The 19,239-nt window shown below is 68.3% G+C and overlaps 2 protein-coding genes across 5 annotated transcripts in view; one reads left to right on the top strand and one right to left on the bottom strand.

The window, feature by feature from the left end:
- Positions 1-8,400, bottom strand: part of PCK2 (phosphoenolpyruvate carboxykinase 2, mitochondrial) — a 10,549-nt gene extending 2,149 nt beyond the window's left edge. The window contains exons 1-9 of one of the 2 annotated variants that reach the window (XM_039498282.1): positions 8,346-8,400; positions 3,843-4,088; positions 3,084-3,268; positions 2,792-2,995; positions 2,225-2,412; positions 1,004-1,166; positions 608-826; positions 369-506; positions 189-284 (exon numbers count right to left, since the gene is read on the bottom strand). In XM_039498282.1, the coding sequence (XP_039354216.1) occupies positions 189-284; positions 369-506; positions 608-826; positions 1,004-1,166; positions 2,225-2,412; positions 2,792-2,995; positions 3,084-3,268; positions 3,843-4,088; positions 8,346-8,395 (1,489 nt within the window). In that variant the 5' untranslated portion in view covers positions 8,396-8,400. Of the gene's footprint in view, positions 1-188; positions 285-368; positions 507-607; positions 827-1,003; positions 1,167-2,224; positions 2,413-2,791; positions 2,996-3,083; positions 3,269-3,842; positions 4,089-6,316; positions 6,457-8,345 lie in introns of those variants that run through there. The other variant, XM_039498283.1, reaches the window with a different exon arrangement.
- The window catches only part of NRL (neural retina leucine zipper), a 24,117-nt gene extending 4,878 nt beyond the window's left edge, over positions 1-19,239 (top strand). For 2 of the 3 annotated variants that reach the window (XM_039498308.1, XM_039498306.1), the window contains 2 exons: positions 16,966-17,360; positions 18,776-19,239. In XM_039498308.1, the coding sequence (XP_039354242.1) occupies positions 16,971-17,360; positions 18,776-19,108 (723 nt within the window). In that variant the 5' untranslated portion in view covers positions 16,966-16,970 and the 3' untranslated portion in view covers positions 19,109-19,239. Of the gene's footprint in view, positions 1-14,568; positions 14,631-16,965; positions 17,361-18,775 lie in introns of those variants that run through there. The other variant, XM_039498307.1, reaches the window with a different exon arrangement.

Here is a 19,239-nt window from a genome sequence, read left to right as displayed (position 1 = left end):
ACTGCAGGACTCCAACGCCAAGGACTGTGGGTAGTCTGCCATCGCGGCACAGTGGTGCAGCGGATTGTGGGTAATGGGGAGACACGGGGGTGGCGCAGTGGGCAATCCCCCTCGGAGCCCCAGAGCTCCTGTTTCCCAGGGCGGGGGTGGTAAAGGAGCGCGGGACCCAGGCTTCCGGGGGCCTTTACCTTTGTGTTCGGCAGCCGCGGTGGACTCGGACCTCATGGCGCTGCCCACGAAGACGCCGTGCCGCCAGTTGAAGGCTTCGTAGACCAGCGGCACCCCTGGGGAGAGGGGGAGAGCGGCGTGAGCCCGCTGAGGGACCCAGGAGTCCAGGGGGAGGCGGGAAAGGAGGGCGGGGGGGTTACCTTGGGGTCTCCTCCCGCCGAAGATGATGGCATCAATGGGGACGCCCTCGGGGGACTCCCACGCCGGGTCCATGATGGGGCACTGGCGGGCCGGGGCGCAGAACCGGGAGTTGGGATGGGCACACGGCTCCTTGGCACCTGGCGCAGAGAGAGAGGTTAGGGGGCGCCGTGGGGAGGGGCTGGCGGGGGGCGCCGCCCCGCGGGCAGTGGCGGGGAGGGGGAAGTGGCCGCGGCCCTACCCGGTGCCCAGGGCTGCCCCAGCCAGCTGGTGACGGAGGTGCCGGGGGGCAGGACCTGGTCGATGCCCTCCCAGTAGACGCCCCCCTCGCTGGTCTGGCCCACGTTGGTGAAGAGCGTGTTGCGCTGGATCGTGTGCATGGCGTTGGGGTTGGTCTTCATGGAGGTGCCCGGCGCCACCCCAAAGAACCCGTTCTCGGGGTTGATCGCCCGCAGCCGGCCTGGGGGAGGGGAGGGGGGTTAGCTGGGGGGATCCTCCCTGGGGGTCCCAGACACCCCCTCCCCAGCCCTTCACCTTGGGGTTCCCCCCACATCCCCTCTGCCCCGTCCCAGATCTGCTGCCCCCATCCTCGGTGTGTCCCCCCCAACACCTCACTTTTGCCCCCCCCCGATCTCACCCTCGCTGTCGAACTTCATCCAGGCGATGTCGTCCCCGACGCACTCCACCCGCCAGCCCGCCAGCGTGGGGTTCATCATGGCCAGGTTGGTTTTCCCGCAGGCGCTGGGGAACGCGGCTGCCACATACCTCTTCCGCCCCTCGGGGTTGGTGATGCCCAGGATCTGGGGGGGGCGGAGGGAGTGGGAACATTAGGGGCTCGGGGGGCTCCCCACACCCCACCGCGGAGAGCACAGGGGCAGCAGAGAGCAGGAAACTACCCAATTGGGCTACCCAATTGCCCACAGTCCTTTGCAACAAAGCCCAGCTGCTCCAAATTTACCCACAATCCTTTGCAACACACTCTCCAATTACCCACAGTCCTCGGCATAATAGCCCTACTGCGGCCAGTTACCCACAATCCTTGGTGCCTGAATCATCCTGGCCCACCATCTTTTAAAACAGGCTCTTGCTCCCGAAATTACCCATCATCCTTTGCACCAGACTCCCATTCTCTCCGGTGACCCACAATCCTCTGTGTTCATGTGCTGGGCACTCAGATTACCCACCGTGCTTTGCAACAGAGGCTGACTCCTGTCAGCCTCCCACAAGCCTTTGCACCCACCTCCTGCGTAAGCTAGTTACCCATAATTCCCCTCTGACCCCCTGCCCGGGGCCAGTGCCCCCAGGGGTTGAACTCGGGGGCCCCTTGCCCGTCCCATTGGCGTCAGACACAGCCCCATTTGCCTGGGATGTCAACAGGGCCCGGGCATTGATTAACTAATATTTGCTCGTTAAATATCTGGGGAGTGAGGGTGTAAACACAGAGTGGCCTTTGGTCCCGGCCTGCCAGGCTCAGACCCCGGGAGTCCTGGCTCACAGCCGCTCCCCCACACAGCCAGGGAGAGAACCCAGGAGTCCTGGCTCCCTCCCCCCCTACTCTAACCACAAGACCCCACTCCCTTCCCAGAGCCAGGGAGAGAACCCAGGAGTCCTGGCTCCCAGCCCCCTCTCCTCCCCCCCCGCTCTAACCACAAGACCCCACTCCCCTCCCAGAGCCAGGGACAGAACCCAGGAGTCCTGGCTCCCAGCTCCCTCCCCCCACTCTAACCATTAGACCACACTCCCCTCCCAGAGCCAGGGACAGAACCCAGCAGTTCTGTCTCCCAGCCCCTCCAGCTCTACCCATTCAACTCCACCTGAGCTGGGGCTGGAACCCAGGCGTCCGGGCCCCGGCCCTCACCAGCATGTGTTCGGCCAGCCACCCCTCGTCCTTGGCGATGCGGGAAGCAATGCGCAGAGCGAAGCATTTCTTCCCCAGCAGCGAGTTCCCGCCATAGCCGCTGCCAAAGGAGACGATCTCCCGCCTGTCAGGGACGTGGGCGATCAGCGTCTTCTCGGGGTTGCAGGGCCAGTGGTTCACGAGCTCCTCTGGGGGGTGAGGAGTGGAGACGGGGGTTAGGGGTGAAGGTGGCTGGGGTATCGTCCCGCTGCTCGCACCAGCAATGAGGCGGGATTGGTACGGGAGGGTTTCCCCACCGCACCCACCAAGGCTGGAGGCCAAGCTGTGTGTCACTCTGGGGGTGTTATCCCACCGCCCCCACCAATGTTAGGGGCTGCACATCTCTCTGGGGCATCACCCCCACATGGGACGGACTGGGCTGTGTGTGCCATGGGGAGTTATCCCACCGCCCCCACCAATGTTAGGGGCTGCACATCTCTCTGGGGCATCACCCCCCCATGGGACGGACTGGACTGTGTGTGCCCAGAGCAGTTATCCCACCTCACCCACCAATAGCCCAGGACTCACCTTCCAGGGGCAGGGGGCGCCCCACGGAGTGGAGGCACTTGACAAACTCCCCCTCGCCCAGGGCCCGGAGGACGGGGTCCCCCATCCGGGTCATGATCCGCATGCTGGCCACCACGTAGGGGGAGTCCGTCAGCTGCACCCCGATCTTCGAGAGTGGGGAGCCGATGGGGCCCATGCTGTAGGGGATGATGTACATGGTGCGGCCTGGAGAGCGAGACAGAGCGATGGGCATAGGGGGATGGGGGCCCGTTTCCTGCCCCCCCGGCACCCCTAGAGGGGAGGGGCCCGTCACCTTTCATGCAGCCGGGGAACCGGCCATCCACGGCCTCCTGGAAGGATTTGGGGCTCATCCAGTTGCCCAGCTGCCCCTTGGCGCCCCCGGCGGGGATGGGCACCGTGTCCCGCTGGTTCTCCGTCACGATCACCGTCTTGCTCTCCACCCGCGCCACGTCCTTGGGGTCCGTCCGGGCCAGCCAGCTGGGCGGGGAAAGAGCCAGGGAGTCATCCCACCCTCAGCGCCCCCTCCTCCAGGGACCCAGGCGTCCGGGACGGTGGGGAGATCGAGATGGGGAACGGGACCCAGGCGTCCGGGACGCTGCTGCAGTCCCTGTGGGGGGAGGGATCAGGACGGGGAACGGGACCCAGGCGTCCAGGACAGGGCCGAAGCCCCTGGGCGGGAGGGATCAGGACGGGGAACGGGACCCAGGCGTCCAGGACAGGGCCGAAGCCCTTGGGCGGGAGGGATCAGGACGGGGAGGATTTTACGATAGCCAAGAGCCTATTGCAAAGGGCTGTGGGTAACTGGGGAGAGCAGGACAGGGGATCGTGGGTAATTTGGCCCCACCAGTGCAAAGGACTGTGGGTAAATTGGAACAGCAGGAACCTGCCGCAGAGGATTGTGGGCAGTTTGCAAGAGCAGGAGCGGAGGATTGTGGGTAGTTTGTAGGAGCAGGACAGTGATGCAAACGATTGTGGGTACTTTGGCTTGAACGGTGGGGAGGGGAATGGACCGATACGGGGCAGGGGACCCAGGCGTCCGGGAGGCACCTACCAGTTCTCATATTTGTCCAGCTGTTTGATGACACCCTCATCCTCCAGCAGCCCCAGGATGGCCCCATTCTCAGCCTCGGAGCCGTCGCAAACGTGAACGTTTTCGGGCTGGCACAGCCGCACCCCGTGCTCCACGAACGCCCGCAGCCGGCCCGGCAGCCGGCCCAGGTCCCCCCTCGGCACCCGCAGGGCATGGGCCAACCGGACCGGTGCCCCCCACCAGCACCGCAGGGAGCGGGCACCCTGCCTGCAACGGGGAGAGAGGGGGAGGACAGGCTGGGGCCAGATCTTCCACAAGAGCGTGGGAGCTCGCACAAGAGCATGTGGGCTTGCAATGAAGTGTGCACACGTGCTCACACTCCCACGTGGCAGAGCCCACACGAGAGTGTGTGCGCTTGCACACAGGTTCCCGAGCGGGCGCTGCGGAGCTAGAAACATGCACACGGCTGCCCAGGCACGCACTGGGATGGAAACACTTCTGCCAGCATGGCTTAGCGTGCACAAGACTGCAGGAGCTTGCACACGCATTTGTGAGTGTGCACAAAGGCTTGTGTACTTGCATAAACTCACAAGAATGTACGTGTTTGCACAAGCGTATCAGAGCATGTAGAGGACTGCATGAGCCTGTGTGCTCGCATGAGCATGCACGAGAATGCACACGTTTTCACAAGAGTGCGTGTGTTTACATGTGCTTTCATAAGCACTCCTGGCAGTGCCTGACGTGAAATAATTGTGCAAATGCGTCACAAAGAGGCTTTGGGAGCACTCCAAGCCAGATGCCGATTTGCACAACACTCGTGGTGCCAGGACACGCGTGTCCAAGGTGCAGAAGCCCGCATGCATTTGCACAAGGATCTGCGAGTGTGCAAGGAGAGCAGCCGTGTTTGTGACCCCACACGCTTGTGACACGTATGTCAGAGTGTGCACGGGCAGCCCCCACCCCACCAGGCGGGAAGAGAGCTCTGCTAGACTGGACCGAACCTGCCCCCTGCCCCCGGGGGCAGGGCGTGTTCCCCGCAGCTGCCTGGAGCGGGGGTGGGGACAGCTGGCAGGGCAAAGAGCAAGAGGCAAGACACGTTGCCTGGACTTTCACCCGGTGGCCGCTGGGGATTCTGGGTAGGCAGATGGGGGGGCAGGGGGCAGCCCCCCGGAGGGGGATCGGCCAGGACGTGCTGTCCCCAGCGCTGACCCTGGGGACACTTGCCCGCTCAGGGGTGGATCCCAGCCAGAGAAAAGCGGCTGCCTCTGGGGAGGGGCACAGCCACACATAACGCAGCAGCAGCAGCACCCTCCCCAGGGCCGGGAGAGCTGGGGCTGCAGGGCGGGAGTGAGGGGCACCGGCAGGGCTGGGGGGGGCTGCGGGTCAGGAGTGAGGGGCACCGGCAGGGCTGGGGGGGGCTGCAGGTCGGGAGTGAGGGGCACCGGCAGGGCTGGGGGGGCTGCGGGTCAGGAGTGAGGGGCACCGGCAGGGCTGGGGGGGGCTGCGGGTCGGGAGTGAGGGGCACCCGTCAGTCTCCCACCCAAGCTCCTGCGCGGCCCTGATCCGGGAAAACAAAGCCCCATGGACCCGCTTTGGGCCAGTCCCGGTCCGGGGGCGGGGCAGGGGGCGGAGCCGGGGGAGGGGCAGGTGACGTGGAGGCAACACAAGGAAGTGAGGGCCTGAGCCCTGAGAAACAACACACGATCCCCAGCCGGTGCCCCTCCCTCCCGACCTGCAGCCCCTGTCCCCCCCCCGCCCTGGGCGCCCATAGAGCGGGCACTGACGGGACAGGAAAAGGGAATGACTGAAGACGGGGCAGAGGAATGGGGGCTCAGGGGCACATGGGGTGCAGGACGGGGCTCAGGGGCACAGGGGGTGCAGGAGGACGGGGGTTCAGGGGCACAGAGGGGGTGCAGGAGGACGGGGGCTCAGGGGCACATGGGGGTGCAGGACGGGGGCTCGGGGCACAGGGGGTGCAGGAGGACGGGGGCTCAGGGGCACATGGGGTGCAGGACGGGGGCTCAGGGGCACATGGGGGTGCAGGAGGACGGGGTTCAGGGGCACAGGGGTGCAGGACGGGGGCCTGGGGCACGGGGGTGCAGGAGGACGGGGGCTCAGGGGCACATGGGGGTGCAGGAGGACGGGGTTCAGGGCACGGGGGTGCAGGACGGGGGTCTGGGGCACAGAGGGGTGCAGGAGGACGGGGGCTCAGGGGCACGGGGGTGCAGGAGGACGGGGTTCAGGGGCACAGGGGGTGCAGGAGGACGGGGTTCAGGGGCACATGGGGGTGCAGGACGGGGGCTCAGGGGCACAGGGGTGCAGGACGGGGTCGGGGGCACATGGGGTGCAGGAGGACGGGGTTCGGGGCACGGGGGTGCAGGACGGGGGCTCGGGGGTGCAGAACGGGGGTTCGGGGCACAGAGGGGGTGCAGGAGGACGGGGGGTCGGAGGCACATGGGGGTGCAGTGGGGACAGACCGATAGGGGCGCACTCACCCCAGGAGTCGGGTGTACGGCGCGGGCATCCTGCCTACTGTGCAGAAGGGACCCAAGCGTCCGGGTGCCGCTCGCAGGGGGGCGGTGGCCCCGTTTTAAGGGGGGAGCCGCGGAGCGGGGGGCGGAGCGGGGCCGGGGGGGCTCCCCCCGCGATCGGTCTCTCCCGCCGCTTACCCCGGCTCTGATTGGCCGCTGGGGGCCAGGCCCCCCCCCGTATGATGTAAGACCGGGGAGGTATTGCCTGGAAAGACAGACAGGGGGGCGGGACCAGAGTCCCAGGCCCCGCCCCACTGTGTCTGTCCCATTGTGCCCCGCCAGCTGGTTTGTTATTGTAGGGTCTCCTGCGATGTTGTGGGAGTGGGTTTATTATTGTAAGGTTTCCTGCGGGGCTCGGGGAGCTGGTTTGTCATTGTAGGATCTTCTGGGCGATTGGGGGGGCGGGTTGGTTATTGCGGGGTCCGCTGGGAGGTGAGGGGGCGGGTTGGTTATTGCAGGGTCCGCTGGGAGGTGAGGGGCCGGGTTGGTTATTGCAGGGTCCGCTGGGAGGTGAGGGGGCGGGTTGGTTATTGCGGGGTCCGCTGGGAGGTGAGGGGGCGGGTTGGTTATTGTGGGGTCCGCTGGGAGGTGAGGGGGGGCGGGTTGGTTATTGCGGGGTCCGCTGGGAGGGGAGGGGGCGGGTTGGTTATTGCGGGGTCCGCTGGGAGGTGAGGGGGCGGGTTATTGCGGGGTCCGCTGGGAGGTGAGGGGGCGGGTTGGTTATTGCAGGGTCCGCTGGGAGGTGAGGGGGCGGGTTGGTTATTGCGGGGTCCGCTGGGAGGAGAGGGGGCGGGTTGGTTATTGCAGGGTCCGCTGGGAGGTGAGGGGGCGGGTTGGTTATTGCAGGGTCCGCTGGGAGGTGAGGGGGCGGGTTGGTTATTGCGGGGTCCGCTGGGAGGTGAGGGGGCGGGTTGGTTATTGCAGGGTCCGCTGGGAGGTGAGGGGGCGGGTTGGTTATTGCAGGGTCCGCTGGGAGGTGAGGGGGCGGGTTGGTTATTGCGGGGTCCGCTGGGAGGTGAGGGGGCGGGTTGGTTATTGCGGGTCCGCTGGGAGGTGAGGGGCGGGTAGGTTATTGCAGGGTCCGCTGGGAGGTGAGGGGGCGGGTTGGTTATTGCGGGGTCCGCTGGGAGGTGAGGGGGGGCGGGTTGGTTATTGCGGGTACGTGGAGTCTCCGCTGAGCCCCGGTAAATGTTCTGGCTGCAGTTACAGGTTCTGGCCAGCAGGTGGCAGCATCAGCGCAGAGACCTGAGTGTCCCACGGTCCCTCCCTCTCCCCTTAGCTCCTCCCCGCCCCTTAGCCCAGCCCCTCCCCTGTGCCCCCCATTGCCCCTCCCCTGTGCCCCCAGCCCCTCCCCTGTGCCCCCACTGCCCCTCCCCTGTGCCCCCAGCCCCTCCCCTTGTGCTGCCCCTCCCTGCACTTCCCCCACCCTGGGCGCCCAGAACCCCCTGTATGACCCCTCCCCCCCCCCTCCTCCTCCGCCTTCAGCTTTTTCAGCAACTTCCTCATTTTCCAGGGTGCTGCCTCCAGAGCCCCCCCGAGCCCCCCCCAGAGAGCAGCGTGACCGGGGGGGGGGTCACACACCAATCACCCAACGTGACTGTGCAACAGCCCCCACCCCGGCTCTGCCCCCACCCGCTTTTATACAGGGCAGAGACTGGCTGGCTGGGGGGGGGGGCAGGGAACGGGGCGCGGGGCCTGTCCCCTCTAGGGGGCGCCGGCTCCCACCCGGCCCCAGGGCGGGGAACGGGGCGCGGGGCCCTTCCCCTCTAGGGGGCGCCGGCTCCCACCCGGCCCCAGGGCGGGGAACGGGGCGCGGGGCCCTTCCCCTCTAGGGGGCGCCGGCTCCCACCCGGCCCCAGGGCGGGGAACGGGGCCCGGGGCCCTTCCCCTCTAGGGGGCGCCGGCTCCCACCCGGCCCCAGGGCGGGGAACGGGGCGCGGGGCCCTTCCCCTCTAGGGGGCGCCGTGGGGCCAGTGGGGGATGGGATACTCACCCTGGTGCTGGCTCTTCTGGGCCCTGCCCGGCCGCCCCCGGGGGGCACATGATGAGCCGGGAACCCGGGGGCGGGGGCGGGGGGGACAGTTATTGCAACAGGGCAAAGGGCCGGCTGGGAACCCGGGCGATCTGTGAGTCAGCTACTGACACAACATCCCTGAAACCCCAGCCAGCCAGTCCCTGCCCTGGGGCCGGGGGGAGCCGGCGCCCCCTAGAGGGGACAGGCCCTGCCCCATTCCCTGCCCCCCGAGCCAGCCAGTCCCTGCCCTGGGGCCGGGTGGGAGCTGGCGCCCCCTAGAGGGGACAGGCCCCTGCCCCATTCCCTGCCCCCGAGCCAGTCAGTCCCTGCCCTGGGGCCGGGGGGAGCCGGCGCCCCCTAGAGGGGACAGGCCCCTGCCCCATTCCCTGCCCCCGAGCCAGTCAGTCCCTGCCCTGGGGCCGGGGGGAGCCGGCGCCCCCTAGAGGGGACAGGCCCCTGCCCCATTCCCTGCCCCCGAGCCAGCCAGTCCCTGCCCTGGGGCCGGGTGGGAGCCGGCGCCCCCTAGAGGGGACAGGCCCCTGCCCCATTCCCTGCCCCCCTGAGCCGGCCGGCCCCGCCCCTGGGCCCGGGGGGCGCGGGCGCCCCCGAGGGGGGCCAGGCCCCGGCCCCATTCCCCGCCCCTCTGAACCAGCCAGTCCCTGCCCTGGGGCCGGGTGGGAGCTGGCGCCCCCTAGAGGGGACAGGCCCCTGCCCCATTCCCTGCCCCCCGAGCCAGCCAGTCCCCGCCCTGGGGCCGGGTGGGAGCCGGCGCCCCCTAGAGGGGACAGGCCCCTGCCCCATTCCCTGCCCCCCGAGCCAGCCAGTCCCTGCCCTGGGGCCGGGTGGGAGCTGGCGCCCCCCAGAGGGGACAGGCCCCTGCCCCATTCCCCGCCCCTCTGAACCAGCCAGTCCCTGCCCTGGGGACGGATGGGAGCCGGCGCCCCCTAGAGGGGACAGGCCGCTGCCCCATTCCCCACTTGCCAAGCCAGCCAGTCCCCGGCCCTGGGGCCGGATGGGAGCCAGCGCCCCCTAGAGGAGACAGGCCCCTGCCCCATTCCCTGACCCCGAGACCAGCCAGTCCCCGCCCTGGGGCCGGATGGGAGTTGGCGCCCCCCAGAGGGGACAGGCCCCTGCCCCATTCCCCGCCCCTCTGAACCAGCCAGTCCCTGCCCTGGGGCCGGGTGGGAGCTGGCGCCCCCCAGAGGGGACAGGCCCCTGACCCATTCCCTGCCCCCCTGAGCCAGCCAGTCCCTGCCCTGGGGCCGGGTGGGAGCCGGCGCCCCCTAGAGGGGACAGGCCCCTGCTCCATTCCCCGCCCCTCTGAACCAGCCAGTCCCTGCCCTGGGGCCGGGTGGGAGCTGGCGCCCCCCAGAGGGGACAGGCCCCTGCCCCATTCCCCGCCCCCCTGAGCCAGCCAGTCCCTGCCCTGGGGCCGGGTGGGAGCTGGCGCCCCCTAGAGGGGACAGGCCCTGATCCCCTTTCCTTGCCCCCCTGAGCCAGCCAGTCCTTGCCCTGGGGCCGGATGGGAGCTGGCGCCCCCTAGAGGGGACAGGCCCCTGCCCCATTCCCTGCCCCCCTGAGCCAGCCAGTCCCTGCCCTGGGGCCGGGTGGGAGCTGGCGCCCCCTAGAGGGGACAGGCCCCTGCCCCATTCCCTGCCCCCCTGAGCCAGCCAGTCCCTGCCCTAGGCTGGGTGGGAGCCGGCGCCCCCTAGAGGGGACAGGCCCCTGCCCCATTCCCCACCCCCGTGAGCCATCCAGTCCCTGCCCTGGGGCCGGGTGGGAGCCGGCGCCCCCTAGAGGGGCCAGGCCCCTGCCCCATTCCCCGCCCCCCTGAGCCAGCCAGTCCCTGCCCTGGGGCTGGGTGGGAGCTGGTGCCCCCTAGAGGGGACAGGCCCCTGCCCCATTCCCTGCCCCCCGAGCCAGCCAGTCCCCGCCCTGGGGCCGGGGGGGGCTGTGTCCCGCTCTCTCTCCCTGGCCTGGAGTCGGGGCCGGGGCTGGCAGCTCAGACAGGCCCCCTGGTTTCTCTTCCAGCCAGTCACCCCATCTGCTCCCCCAGCTCTCCCCTCTGATCCTATTTACCGCCCCAAATCTCCCAAGGATAAACAGCCGGGGGTGGGGGGGTGGAGCTAGGAAGGGACCCTGGTGTCCGAGCCTTTGCCCCCAAATCCAGCAGGGAAAAGTAGCCTGGGGAGAGAAATCCAGGGCAGTGGGAAGGGCTCCAGGGAGAGCCAGGGGCGGACACACCATGGTCACAGGATACTCACACCAGGGACACGGGAGAGTCATGGACATGCCAAGGACATGCCAGGGACACGGAGAGTCAGAGACATGCCAAGGACGCACCAGGGACATGGGAGAGTCACGGACATGCCAAGCACACGCCAATGACATGTTAGATCCAGGGACATGCCAAGGACACGGGAGACTCGTGGACACACCAGAAGCACGGGAGAGGCAGGGACGCCCAACGGACATGCATTAGGCTCACCAGGGACACAGGCGGCAGGGGACAGCCCCCGTGACACACGAGGGCCACGGAAAGGACACGCTAGCAATATGGGCCCATCCCCCCTGCCGCGGTGCCACACATGGCCCAGGCCCAACGAGACGTGTGCGGGGCCCATGTGACATGCGTGGCCCCCCGGCCCCCTCAGCCAGATCCTGGAGGCGGGGAGAGCCGATCAGAGAAAATATAGAACTGAGCTCGTTATGAGCCGATTAATTATAATCCCCCCAGCCCCGCCCAGGAGCAGAGACAGATATTAATGCTAATAACAACCCACAGGAAAGAGAACCCAGGAGTCCGGCTCCCAGCCCCCCGACTCTAACCACTAGACCCCACTCCCCTCCCAGAGCTGGGGAATGGAACCCAGGAGTCCTGGCTCCCAGAGCTCAAAGACACCTCCTGTCTCAGCCCCCACCAAGAGACACACGGTCCCCCCCCAGTTCCCCCTCCCTCCCCGCGGCCAGCAGACACCAGGGGATTAGGTGCTGGGAGACATTTAATGAGATCAGTGTCTCAATTGGGGCGATTCCTCCCCTCAGATCAGCCAGGGGGCGAGGGGTTAAACTTTTAACCCCCTAACCCACCGCCAGCTCGGGGGCTAGTGGTTAGAGTGGGGGGGAGGGCCTGGGAGCCAGGACTCCTGGGTTCTCTCCCCGGCTCTGGGACGGGAGTGGGGTCTAGTGGTTAGAGCCGGGGGGGCAGGGAGCCAGGACTCCTGGGTTCTCTCCCCAGCTCTGGGAAGCAGGGGCTGGGAGCCAGGACTCCTGGGTTCTCTCCCCAGCTCTGGGACGGGAGTGGTGTCTAGTGGTTAGAGCCGGGGGGGCTGGGAGCCAGGACTCCTGGGTTCTCTCCCCAGCTCTGGGAGGGGAGTGGTGTCTAGTGCTTAGAGCCGGGGGGGCTGGGAGCCAGGACTCCTGGGTTCTCCCCCCAGCTCTGGGAGGGGAGGACGGTTTCTAGTTCCCAAACCCTCTGCCCTTTGGTTTTGGTTCAAAGTGCCCAGGGCTCCAGGGACTTTGGGCACTGGCTGGCAGCGGGGTGGGAGCTGGGCTGGGCTCTGAGACAGGGAAAGACACTGGGGCGGGGGTCATCTCCCTTCCCAGCACCCCCCACTTTCCCACTAACCACTAGGACCCGCTCCCCTCCCAGTGCTGGGACAGACCCCAGGAGTTCTGGCTCCCAGCCCCCCTGCTCTAAGCACTAGACCCCACTCCCCTCCCAGTGCTGGGACAGACCCCAGGAGTCCTGGCTCCCAGGCCCTCCCCCCCTCTAACCCCTCACCCCCTGGCTGATCTGAGGGGAGGAATCGCCCCGATTGAGACACTGATCTCATTAAATGTCTCCCCAGCACCTAATCCCCTGGTGTCTGCTGGGGGCCGGGGAAAGCGGCTTGAGGGGATCAGAGGCCATTAAAGGTGTCTCTGGCTCCAGGATTAGCCATGGGGCGTATGTGGGTCAGGCAGGGCTGGAGGGGCCCCCACAGGGCCAGCTGGGGGCCTGGCCAATTAAACAGAGACTAAGACTCTGAAGGGGAATAAGCTGGGGGGCTGCGGGTCGGGAGTGAGGGGCACCGGTGGGACTGGGGGGGCAGGGGCTGCGGGTCGGGAGTGAGGGGCACCGGTGGGGCTGGGGGGGAGCAGGGGCTGCGGGTCGGGAGTGAGGGGCACCGGCAGGGCTGGGGGCCGGGCTGGGCTGGCAGGGACTGCGGGTCGGGAGTGAGGGGCATCGGCAGGGCTGGGGGCAGGACTGGGCTGGCAGGGGCTGCAGGTCAGGAGTGAGGGGCACCGGCAGGAATGGGGGGGGGAGCCCAGGGCTGGGCTGGCAGGGGCTGCAGGTCGGGAGTGAGGGGCACAGGCAGGGCTGGGGGCAGGGGCTGCAGGTCGGGAGTGAGGGGCACCGGCAGGGCCGGACTGGCAGGGGCTGCAGGTCGGGAGTGAGGGGAACCGGCAGGGCTGGGGGGGGGGCAGGGGCTGCAGGTCGGGAGTGAGGGGCACCGGCAGGGCCGGGCTGGCAGGGGCTGCAGGTCGGGAGTGAGGGGCACCGGCAGGGCTGGGCTGGCAGGGGCTGCAGGTCGGGAGTGAGGGGCACCGGCAGGGCTGGGCTGGCAGGGGCTGCAGGTCGGGAGTGAGGGGCACCGGCAGGGCTGGGCTGGCAGGGGCTGCGGGTCGGGAGTGAGGGGCACCGGCAGGGCTGGGGGGCAGGGGCTGCTGGTCGGGAGTGAGGGGCACCGGCAGGGCTGGGCTGGCAGGGGCTGCGGGTCGGGAGTGAGGGGCACCGGCAGGGCTGGCAGGGGCTGCGGGTCGGGAGTGAGGGGCACCGGCAGGGCTGGGGGGCAGGGGCTGCGGGTCGGGAGTGAGGGGCACCGGCAGGGCGGGCGGGAGGGGGGCTCTAATACCCTGGAGGCCGGGACAATGGCTCCAGCCAGCGGCTCTAATGCTCCCTGACGGGGGATTCTCTGGGCCATTCAGGCCCAATTCACCGTCAGGCCCCACGTCCCCCACCTGATCCTGGCCTGTTGTTAGGCAGAACCACCCCACACACCCGGCCCAGCCCCCTGCCCCCGACCTGACCCCGATCCCAGCGCCCTGCCGGTGCCCCTCACTCCCGACCCGCAGCCCCTGCCAGCCCAACCCTGCCCCCCCATCCTGCCGGTGCCCCTCACTCCCGACCCGCAGCCCCTGCTAGCCCAGCCCTGCCCCACATCCTGCCGGGGTGGGTGGGAGGTGAATGCGGGCTGGGGAGGGGGAGTTGTGGGGTGGGGATGTGGGGCTGGGTGTCGGGGGGGCAGAAAGGGGACGAGGTGTGGGGAGGGGCGTGGTGGGGTGGGGGAGGGGCGCGGTGGGGATGTGGGGCTGGGTGTCGGGGGGGCAGAAAGGGGACGATGTGTGGGGAGGCGCGGTGGGGTGGGGAGGGGCGCGGTGGGGATGTTGGGCTGGGTGTCGGGGGCAGAAAGGGGCGATGTGTGGGAGGGGCGTGGTGGGGTGGGGTGGGGAAGGGTTGGGGGGGGCTCAGCACCTGTGGGGATGGTAAAGGGTGGGCGGGGAGGGGAGTGGGGCGGGATGTGAGGCTGGGTGTCGGGGGCAGAAAGGGGCGATGTGTGGGGAGGCGCGGTGGGGATGTGGGGCTGGGTGTCGGGGGCAGAAAGGGGCGATGTGTGGGGAGGGAGGGGCGCGGCGGGGATGTGGGGCTGGGTGTCGGGGGCAGAAAGGGGGCGATGTGTGGGGAGGCGCGGTGGGGTGGGGAGGCGCGGTGGGGATGTGGGGCTGGGTGTCGGGGGCAGAAAGGGGCGATGTGTGGGGAGGGGCGCGGTGGGGTGGGGGTGGGGGAAGGGTTGGGGGCGGGGGGTCAGCACCTGTGGGGGGATGGTAAAGGGTGGGCGGGGGAGGGGCGCATCTGGGGGCTGTGGGGCTGGGGCGGTGAGAGGCCCCGTGGACCCCCCATGACGTCATTGGATTCGTGGCTAATCAGACCAGACCCCCCCCCGGCCCCGGCTGGGGGTCAGGAGCCATGAGGGGGAGGGGCGCTGTGGGGGGAACCCCGGACCCCTCCCGCTCCCTCAGAACGTCCTCATTCCCTCCCCCGCCCCGTATGCTAATGAGGCGGCTCCCCATTGGCCAGCGGCTAATGAGATGCGAGTGAGCTCAGCGCCCGGGGTTCTTTAAATGGGACCCCGGCGTCCGGGACTCCGCTGCGGCTCAGGGCAGGTCCCGGGCGCTGGGTTCCCCAGGGCGGCCCCTGGCGGCGGAGCGCGGCGCTGACAGGTGAGGGGGGGGGCGAGTCTGGGTGTCCGGGCTCAGGGGCCCCGAGCCGGGGGGTGGAGACAGGGATGGGGGGACAGAGGGGAGGGACAGGTGGGGATGGGGCAGAGGGGATGGAGGGTGGAGGGAGAGATGGGGGTGTGGGGATGGAGGGGTGGGGTGGAGGAGGTGTGGGGATGGGGAGGGATGGAGGGTGGGGTGGGAGGAGGGATGGGGGTGTGGGGATGGAGGGGTGGGGTGTGGAGGAGGTGTGGGGGATGGGGAGGGATGGAGGTGGGAGGAGGGATGGAGGTGGGGAAGGGGGACAGAGGGGAGGGATGGATGGGGCATCGGGGGATGGAGGAGGTGTGGGGATGGAGGGTGGGAGGAGGGAGGGATGGGGTGTGGGGCAGATGGAGGAGGTGAGGGGATGGGGAGGGATGAGGGGATGGGGATAGAGAGGAGGGAGGTGAGGTGGGGGAAGGGGGACAGAGGGTGGGAAGGATGGATGGATGGGGCATGGGGGTATGGAGGAGGTGTGGGGATGGAGGGTGGGAGGAGGGATGGGGGTGTGGGGATGGAGGGGTGGGGTGTGGAGGAGGCATGAGGGGATGGGGATAGAGAGTGGGAGGGAGGGATGGAGGTGGGGAAGGGGGACAGAGGGGAGGATGGATGGATGGGGCATCGGGGATGGAGGAGGTGTGGGGATGGAGGAGGTGTGGGGATGGAGGGTGGGAGGAGGGATGGAGGTGTGGGGGAAGGGGGACAGAGGGGAGGGAGGGATGGATGGGGCATCGGAGGGATGGAGGAGGTGTGGGGATGGAGGGTGGGAGGAGGAGGGATGGAGGAGGTGTGGGAGGGAGGGATGGAGGTGGAGGAAGGGGACAGAGGGGAGGGATGGATGGATGGGGCATCGGGGATGGAGGAGGTGTGGGGATGGAGGGTGGGAGGGAGGGAGGGATGGGGTGTGGGGCAGATGGAGGAGGTGGGGGGATGGAGGGGGGTGCGGGGGTGGGGGGACAAGGAGCCGTACAGACAGCTGGGGAGAAGGGGGGTGCGTGTGAAGGGGCAGAGGACGGGGACGGGAGAAATCGGGGGAGGGGGATGGTACCTGGGCTGGTCCGTATGCAGCTGCTGTGCTCTGAGGGGGCCGGGGGGGGGCCGTGCTGCTTTTCTCTTGCTCAGCTCCCTCTGTGGTCTGTATAGTCTGGTCCTTACATAGAACTGGTCCATATACAGAGATGGCCCATGTAGACCCATTGGTCTGTGAGACAGAGGCAGCTCATATAGATCAAGGGACCCCATAATGCAAAGCCTGTGTGAAACCAGCCGAATTGGACCATACATCAATCCAGTCCATATACAGTTCTGGTCCATATACAGCCATTGGTCTATAGGAACATAAGAAAGGCCGTATTGGGTCAGACCAAAGGTCCATCCAGCCCAGTATCTGTCTACCGACAGCGGCCAATGCCAGGTGCCCCAGAGGGAGTGAACCTAACAGGCAATGATCAAGTGATCTCTCTCCTGCCATCCATCTCCACCCTCTGACGAACAGAGGCTAGGGACACCATTCCTTACCCATCCTGGCTAATAGCCTTTTATGGACTTAGCCACCATGAATTTATCCAGTTCCCTTTTAAACGCTGTTATAGTCCCAGCCTTCACAACCTCCTCAGGCAAGGAGTTCCACAAGTTGACTGTGCGCTGCGGGAAGAAGAACTTCCTTTTATTTGTTTTAAACCTGCTGCCTCTTAATTTCATTTGGTGACCCCTAGTTCTTGTATTATGGGAATAAGTAAATAACTTTTCCTTATCCACTTTCTCAACATACAGGAGACAGGTCTGTATAGAGCAAGGACCCAATATTGGAGACATCCCTTTGCCCTGATACCTGGGTGGTTCCTTGGCTGTCTATATAGCTGGTCCATATACAGAATTGGTCCATATAGCCAGTCCATAGACGTAGCTGGTGCCTATATAGAAAGCTGGTCTTTATACCAGTCCATATGCACAGCTGGTCCATATACTTGGTTTATAAAACCAGAAAGCTAGTCTGTAGAACTGGTCCATAGACAAAACTGGTCTGCAAAGAAAGCCAGTCCATAGACACAACTGGTCGATATAGCTGTTCTGTTTAGAAAGTTGGTCTGTATAGCTGGCCCATGGACAAAGCGGGTCCATATAACTGGTCCAGGTAGAAAGGCAGTCCTTAGACACAGCCGGTCCATATACCTGGTCCTTAGACACAGCCGGTCCATATACCTGGTCCCTAGACACTTCCAGTCCATATAAAGTGGAGTGGGTCTGCTGCCCAATCAGCCCCAGTCCCCTCACCTGTCTCGCTTCTCTCCTCCAGGTCCCATGCCCCACGGCGCTGCCCCACTCAGGATGTCGGTGCCCCTGGCCGAGCTCCCCACCAGCCCCCTGGCCCTGGAATATCTCAACGACTTTGACCTGCTGAAGTTTGAGGTCAAACGTGAGCCGGCCGGCCTGATGGGCGGGGCCTCCCTGGACCCCTCCCCCTGCAGCTCAGTGCCGCCCTCCCCCACGCTGAGCGAAGCGGGGCTGGGGGACGGAGGGGACCCCAAGGCGGGGCTGGAGGAGCTCTACTGGCTGGCTGCGCTGCACCAGCAGATGGCAGGGGGTGGGGAGGGGGTGGGGCTCAGCCCAGAGGAGGTGGTGGAGGCCCTGCTGGGGGGGGCGGCCGTGGGGGGCTTCTGCCCCGGGGGGCCGCTCCAGCAGCAACAGCAGGTGAGTTGTGGGGCAGAGATAAAAGGGGAGGGGGAGGGAAAAGGGTCAGGGGGAAAAGGTAGACAGGGAGTGGGGGTGAGAGGGGTCAGGCTGAGGAAGGGCTGGCAGGGGAAGAGGGAGAGACACACACACACACTTAGGGGGCTGCGGGTCGGGAGTGAGGGGCACCGGCAGGGCTAGGCTAGCAGGGGCTGCGGGTCAGGAGTGAGGGGCACCGGCAGGCCGGGGGGACGGGGGCTGCGGGTCGGGAGGGAGGGGCACCGGCAGGGCTGGGCTAGCAGGGGCTGCGGGTCGGGAGTGAGGGGCACCGGCAGGCCGGGGTTACAGGGGCTGCGGGTCGGGAGTGTGGGGCACCGGCTGGGCCGGGGAGGGATCTGGGGGCTGCGGGTCGGGAGTGAGGGGCACCGGCAGGGCCGGGGGACGGGGCTGCGGGTCGGGAGTGAGGGGCACCGGCAGGCCGGGGACGGGGCTGCGGGTCGGGAGTGAGGGGCACCGGCAGGCCGGGGTTACAGGGGCTGCGGGTCGGGAGTGAGGGGCACCGGCAGGCCGGGGGGACGGGGGCTGCGGGTCAGGAGTGAGGGCACGGCAGGCCGGGGGGACGGGGGCTGCCGGTCGGGAGTGAGGGGCACCGGCAGGCCGGGGGGCTGGGGGCTGCGGGTCGGGAGTGAGGGGCACTGGCAGGATGGGGGGGCAGGGCTGGGCTAGCAGGGGCTGCGGGTCGGGAGTGAGGGGCACCGGCAGGGCCGGGGAGAGGGGCTGCGGGTCGGGAGTGAGGGGCACCGGCAGGGCCAGGGGGACGGGGGCTGCGGGTCGGGAGTGAGGGGCACCGGCAGGGCCAGGGGGACGGGGGCTGCGGGTCGGGAGTGAGGGGCACCGGCAGGCCGGGGGGACGGGGGCTGCGGGTCGGGCGTGAGGGGCACCGGGGGGACGGGGGCTGCCGGTCGGGAGTGAGGGGCACCAGCAGGGCCGGGGGGGATCTGGGGGCTGCGGGTCGGGAGTGAGGGGCACCGGAAGGGCCGGGGACGGGGCTGCGGGTCGGGAGTGAGGGGCACCGCAGGGCCAGGGGACGGGGCTGCGGGTCAGGAGTGAGGGGCACCGCAGGCCGGGGACGGGGCTGCGGGTCGGGAGTGAGGGGCACCGGCAGGCCGGGGGGCCGGGGGCTGCGGGTCGGGAGTGAGGGGCACGGGCAGCCTGGGGGGCCAGGGGTGGGCTCGCAGGGGATGCGGGTCGGGAGTGAGGGGCAGCGGCAGGCCGGGGGGACGGGGGCTGCGGGTCGGGAGTGAGGGTCACCGGCAGGCCGGGGGGACGGGGGCTGCCGGTCGGGAGTGAGGGGCACCGGCAGGCCGGGGGGACAGGGGCAATGGGGGGCTCCCGCTGTCCCTGGGGAGCTGATCCGCGCTCATTCCTGCCCCCAGCTCCCGCCCCTCCGGGACCATTTCTCGGACGAGCAGCTGGTGGGGATGTCGGTGCGGGAGCTGAACCGCCGCCTGCGGGGCTTCGGCAAGGACGAGGTGCTGCGGCTGAAGCAGAAGCGCCGCACGCTGAAGAACCGCGGCTACGCCCAGTCCTGCCGCTCCAAGCGGGTGCAGCAGCGCCACCTGCTGGAGGCCGAGAAGTCCCAGCTGGCCCATGAGCTGGACGCCCTGCGGGGGGAGCTGGCCCGGCTCGCCCACGAGCGCGACCTCTACAAGGCCCGATGCGAGAAGCTGCTGCCCCAGCCCCCCTCGCCCTCCCAGTTCTTCCTCTGAGCTGCCCCCGGGCACTGGGGGGGCAGCAGGGGGCGCTCCTCTGTGAAGGACTCAGGGGGCGTCCCTCCGCCCCTGGCCTGCAGGGGGCGCTGCTCCAGGAAGGACTCAGGAGTGTCCCTCCGCCCCTGGCC

Source organism: Mauremys reevesii, linkage group 13 (genome assembly GCF_016161935.1).
Source record: "Mauremys reevesii isolate NIE-2019 linkage group 13, ASM1616193v1, whole genome shotgun sequence".
Lineage (NCBI taxonomy): Eukaryota > Metazoa > Chordata > Testudines > Geoemydidae > Mauremys > Mauremys reevesii.
This window is presented reverse-complemented; position numbering and strand designations above follow the sequence as displayed.